This window comes from Merops nubicus, unplaced genomic scaffold, assembly GCF_000691845.1.
Source record: "Merops nubicus isolate BGI_N331 unplaced genomic scaffold, ASM69184v1 scaffold34712, whole genome shotgun sequence".
NCBI lineage: Eukaryota > Metazoa > Chordata > Aves > Coraciiformes > Meropidae > Merops > Merops nubicus.
In genome coordinates this window covers 16,646-22,803 of record NW_008592177.1, presented here as the reverse complement: position 1 = coordinate 22,803, position 6,158 = coordinate 16,646, and the positions used below count along the sequence as shown (strand labels likewise).

General features: G+C 41.4%; 1 protein-coding gene across 1 annotated transcript in view; it reads left to right on the top strand.

Annotated features, from left to right (window-relative positions):
* Positions 1-160: 160 nt before the first annotated feature.
* The window catches only part of LOC103767947 (chromosome unknown open reading frame, human C16orf72), a gene marked incomplete at its 5' end in the record, with an annotated part of 13,723 nt that continues 7,725 nt past the window's right edge, over positions 161-6,158 (top strand). Inside the window, 2 exons of the mRNA XM_008935080.1 lie at positions 161-241; positions 4,212-4,487. Coding sequence (XP_008933328.1) covers positions 161-241; positions 4,212-4,487 — 357 coding nt within the window. The remainder of the gene's footprint in view (positions 242-4,211; positions 4,488-6,158) is intronic.

The following is a 6,158-nucleotide window of genomic DNA, read 5'->3' as shown; positions in this document are numbered from 1 at the left end:
AGCCGTGCCCACTGCCCGGGCCCGGGCCGCCGCCGGCCCGCCCTTCTCGGCCCTGATCCCGAGTTGCCTTCGGAAGGTGGAACAAAATGGCGAAACCTAACATGGCCGTTCGGAGTTGGTGACTCCAAAATAAACAGCGTGTGTCCTTCCCTCCCTGCAGACCGGGTGTGCCAGCAGCCGGGGCTCTCCCTCTGGGTCCCCTTCCAGAACGCCGCCACTGCGGTCACCAACCTCTACAAAGGTAAGGGGCTGCCCCCGCTGCCCCGGCGGCCCTTCCCAGAGCCGGGCCCCACTCTGCCTCCTGCCCCGGCTTACTCATAAGCAGGGCCTGTTAATGCCTCTTATTCACCCTGATAAAATCTAACCCAAGGCAGCTTCCTGAATCTTGCAAGTTTTTCCCTGGGCTGCTTTAGCTGACGGTAGCTGAATCTTTTCTGTTGCCTCATGTCAGTGACTAATAGCTTAAAAGCTGTTTTACTTAGAGATCCTTGAAAAAGGATGTTTTTCATGTGAGACGCACTCTCATGTTTTTGGGGAGGGTGTGTGGTAGTTTATTAAACAATACTTTGGTGTCCTGGATTTGTGTATTTTGTGGCTTATCAAATGTTGGGTTATCAGTATAAGACATGTAAATTTGCAGCAGAGCATCGGTAGGGCTTAATGGTTGTAATATTTTGTGTAGCTGTTATGTGACAAGAAGTTTTATCTTCTTCTGACAGACTTCTTAAGTAAGCCTCCCAGTTTATTTTAAGCACTAGAATGTCATTATGACTGTCCAGGGTGGCTGTAAGAAAACAGTGTTAGCCATAACTTTGATAAGAGTGCACGCTGTATGTGGTTGTGCTGTTTTGCTGTTTGTCTCCGTTTTGTTATCCTCTGTTTCTGAACTCTGCTGTTCTTTGGGTTGAACAGAGGAATTCTTGTCTCCAGAAGGATCAAGTGATTTCCAGTTTGGTTAAAAGACTGGGCAGAAATGATGCCTATGTCAAGGGAGGCTTTAATTGGTACAGTGTCATTCCCATTGTTGCTGTTTTCTATTCCTAGGAAGAAAGAAACTTAAAAGTTCCAAGTTTGATTTTTTTTTTTTGAGTTATGGGTGTGTCTTTTTTCCCTTTCTCTGTACAGCATTATCTGTAGTTCTGCCTGCATGGTCTTTGTCTCCAGTTTTCTCAGTTTGCATTTACTTGAAGCAATTGACATTAGTAAGATGTTGGTGATGGCTGATGCCATTTCTGACAGATATGGAGGAAATGTAGCTATGCAGCAGTTGCTGCCAGAGACCTGAGTTGCAGAAAGTGCCTTTGAATGTTGTGTGTGTGTCACAGGTCACTAAACAGGGCAGGTGTTGGTCTGAGGGAGTGGGACACTGGACATGGTGCTAGAGTAGCAGCAGGTAGTGTTAATGAGCTGTCTGGAAAAACTACAGCCTTTTTTACAAATGGCATTGCTCTGCCTGACAGCATCTTTACTGCAGAGACGGGCTCTTTATTTTGGTTAGATTATTTGATTACTTGTGCTATAGGCAAAATGAGCCATATTTTTCTGCAGTAATGTGATTAACAGAAGAGTATGTACGTGGAGATCAGGGAAACCAGAATTTCAGTAGGAAGCTGTATTTAATCGGGTAATATAATACTTCAAAAGGCAGCACCTGAAACAAATCTTTGCCTCAAACAGGACTGCTATCTTTCCATTTGAATTTAATGTCCAAGTGGGTAGAAATTTGTTGAGAATGCAAGTAGAGCCAACTAAAGACTGACATACCAGGCATGGTGGAGTCTCTTAATGGGAATATGCCTTAGCTACTGAAAAGCATGGCTCTTTAAAAATCTCCTCTTGTTTCTCACATACTCAGTAATGTTTGTTTTGAAGGGCTCTGTCAAAACACTGGAGAAGTACTTGGTGTGGTAAACTGAACATGACAAACTGCTTCTTGCCCTGTCAGCTGTTTTCTGATTTGATAAGTGTTTGGATTTTTGAAGCATCAAAATTAGTTTTAACAAGAGCTACATGAAGAATAGTGCATAGGGAGAATGCCACTATCTCTTCAATGTCAGCATTTTCCTGAAAGTGGATGAGAAGTTTAATATCACACCACACCATGAAGGTCTTGGATCACAAAATTGATTGGTGCTTGTGATAGAGGCTGCAATTAAAGACATTTGAGTGTCTTCCAGATTGCACTTCAGAAGTGAAGGCATGGCTTGTAGTACAGGATTTAGAACTTAAGGCCCCTGTAGGAAGTTTTAGGCATATATTAGAATAAGACTACTGAGCCTATGTTTTACCTTATTTTTATAAAAAAACCCCATGAATGTTTGCTGATGTTGGTCTTGACTGACTTCAGAACCTATGCAACTTGAAAGCTTTTTTTTGCCAGCTTACCTTTGTAAACAAAGTAGTTGTAGCTTTTACCATAAAACTGTTTCCCAGGGTAGTCACACTTGAAATTTTTCCAGACTACATCAGCACTCAGTGTTTGACTTCATAACTAGTTCATGGCTAGTCCTTTGCAAAGTGTCCCTGTATTCAAGGGAAGCATGATATTGACATAAATTGGGGCTCATCACCTCTCAAAAAGACTTTCTCATGGTAGTTCTGAAAGTGATTAAAGGAATATCGTTTCCAAACTGATTCCAGAGTGTTTGGTAGCTTTTACTGTGAGTGCATTGGAGCCTAGGCTGCTGTGCAGTATAAAATGGCTGGAGGCATAATCTGTCATGTTGCCATTGCTTTCACAGGAATTAGCATTTGTAAATCTTCTAGCCTTTTGATTGCAAAGCAGCATAGGAAAAATACTTTGAGTGCCTAAAAGTCATGAACATGTTCACAGTACTCTGTGTATACTTGTGTAGCTTAAGTTCCAAAAGCCCCAATTTAACTATAATCAGTTTGACATGTTTTTCTTTTCTGGTAAGTTGTTTTGTTTGAAGTGCTGCTGTTCAGTAGTGTAGATTTTGGTGATGGCTTTTGTGGATGGTGCAGTGATACCTAGAATACAAGTCTAAGAACAGCATTTAATAGTGATTATTTTGGTTTTTTTTGGGTATGGCAAAACTAGATTAGATGATGTATGTCACTGTATCTATAAATCAGTATATTGGACAGCTGTTCTTAAGGCTCTTAATATTGTTCTAGGCAAATGGCTTTTACAGAGGACTTCATTAATGAAGCCAGAATATAAAAAGTGGTTATAATCAGCTCTTTTTTTTTTTTAAATCTATGGAAATCAGGTAAATGTAACTGAGTGGATATGTTGATGTCTTAATGGAGCAAGAGTAACATAGCAGTAAGTTTCATGAAACTGAAATAGCTGCTGGCAGAGCCCTAGTAACAGATCTATGACAAACAAGATGAGTGTAATTGTGTAGAGAACAGGATTTGTCCTGCCTGTTACTGTTGTCTGAAACTTTACTCAAACTAGAAGCTAGAAATGTACTTGCTGAAGTTTGAAATCAAGGTGAGGCATTTAAGTGTTTTTTTTGGAGGCACAGTTCTGCTGTACACAGCTTGCCAGTTACATTGATGGAGAATGAAATTGTGTTTTGGAGTAGGATTAATTGCAAATGTGTTTAAAGCTTTTGTATATCAAATTTGCAAAGGGATCTCAAATGGGGAAGGAAATTTTCTTAGACTTTATCATTGGTGTGTTGCCTAACTGGAAGACATTGGGGACACTTGTGTTTACTAGTTTAAAAACTATGGCCTCTGCAGTTGAAGTTCAGATGAAGCTAGGAGGACTCTAAGGAAATTGAGTTTTCTGAAAATTCCTTATCTAGAAGAGTCAAGAAGAGCAGTTATTCCTTTTTTTTTTTGGTGGGGTTTCCTCACTGTACTGGTGCATTTTAAGTGTCTTTTCAAATGCATTGTCTTTTGGAAGTACCCTCCTCAGACCATCTCTGTGTTTTTACTGTTAATGCAATAGGATTTCATAAACAGTGCAGTAGGGTTGACTTGCAGTAAATGCTGTGGTGTTTGAGTTGCTCTTGACTTTGACTTGTAAAGGAAGTGGAACTTTGTAGCTAATCTTCCTTTTAGGTTTAGTGGGACTCCTCTTCAATGCCACCTACTTTGTTGCAGCTCACTTGGTACTGCTTTAGGGTAACCTGGAGAAGCTGTACTTTCCCGTGGCTGGCTGGCAGCTGTGTCAGATGTTCCATACTGTACGTAGCTCTCTCTGCAACACTAAACTTTTTTCTCTCTCCTTGCAGAAAGTGTGGATGCCCATCAGCGGAGCTTTGATGTAGGAATTCAGATTGGCTATCAGCGTCGGAATAAGGATGTGTTAGCTTGGGTTAAAAAGCGCAGAAGAACTATTCGTAGAGAAGACTTGATCAGCTTCTTATGTGGAAAAGTTCCTCCTCCAAGAAATTCTAGAGCTCCCCCAAGACTGACTGTAGTATCCCCTAACCGAGCTACTTCAACAGAAACTAGCTCATCTGTAGAGACTGATTTGCAGCCCTTCCGTGAAGCCATAGCTCTGCATGGTAACAGTCATTTTTTTCAATTCTACTTGGTTAAGATTGGGTGGGGATTCCTAAAGCATGTCTGGCTCTTGGCCATTACTGTTGGTGTCATGTCATGGACCTGAAGTTCCAGCTGAAGGTATCTCCTCCATTCTTTAAGGGAGTTTCTGTGTATAGAGGACACGTTAGCTACTAAAAAGTTGCATAGACAAATATTTTGATTATTGTATATAGGTATTGTATAAAAATGTGGCTTGGATCTGTAATATTCTGCAGCTTTGAATTAACAATTTGTAGTCTTTTTGAAGCAGAAAGACTTGGCATTCATTCCAATGCTAAAGTAAACTGAATTCTTGGCAAATGATAAAACTGTGCTAGAAAACAGTAAAATATTAAGATTTGGCTGGTAGCAAATAACTAGCAAGTTCTTGTGGGGTTAGGGGGGAATTTAATGCCTGAAGCTTCTCTGGGGTACACTAGTACCCTTGTTGTTATGCACTGGATAATACAGGTTAGCATTCTGCTTGGAAGTACCCTGGAAAGGGTGCTTCACTTGCACATCTTTCAATAACTGAGTCCTCTTTAGCACTCAGTTCTGGTTTGTGTTCAGTCTTGAGTGTCTTCCAGTGTCATACTGAATTTCCTTCCTCGCCCCTAACCAACCATGTTGGTGGTGCATCTTTCCTCCTTTTCAGATATGAATATTCTGTATTGAAGCATTACCTAGCAAGTGATAGAGAGAATTGTTTTAAATTTCTCCTGAAGTGAAAGAAGCAGTTCACTTGTGGGGTTACCAATACTTGCCTTGGCACTGTCAGTGAGGGGCCACGGTCACAGCAGGTTAGGAGTTGGAATTAATGAGTTAATTAGATGAGTGGATTCCTGAAAATGCAGTCTTTGCTTCTGCCATGCTTTGGTGGTTTTTCAAGATGCATAAGCCAGACACTGTTACTGTCTAGGTGACAGCATAATTCTGGTATTGTTTTCTGCTCTGTTGCCATTTAAATCAAGCATGCTTCCACTCAGTCATGTAGTTTTTGGCAGTTTTCCTTCTCATTGGGTGCTGGCTAGAGAATTCTGTGCACCAGTCTTGTTTATTTGGTAGATAAAGTTAATTTCATGAGGAGAACTGCAGAGGCTGGCTCTCACCTGATATGTGATAAACACCCTTTGAAAAAGTCTTGGTTTCTGAGGCTGTAGTTGAATCCACTGTGCAGTTGGCTTTGACTACAAGGCTTACCCTCAGATGACAGTAAGCTAGGTAGGCTCCCTTCAGCACAGCAAGCTCTGCTGAGTAAACGTAGAGGCATTTGTGTTGGTAACCTGGCTCTTTTCAATGTCCTTGTATAGTTTCTTAGCATCTGCTTTGTGTAGAGGTGGCTTATGGAAGTTATTCTCTATAGCATGAGAATTTGAACCATGAGGTATGGACCTCCCTGTTGTATTCATGCCCAGTACAGGGTCATGAGGACTGTAGGAAGCTCTCTGAATGGGCACTGCTGGGGCTAGAAGTGTACTCTTCCTCTTCATCAACTGGCTGACAAGATTCCATGTCAGTCACCTGGATTAGGGCTCTCCTGATAGAGGTTTCAGTCTGGTCTTTGACACACATGCTTTTCTGCTAATCCTTTGGTGGCCAGGCTGGTAGTTGGCCTCATAACGGTTTTTAGGTTACTGCCTACAATGTCTGCA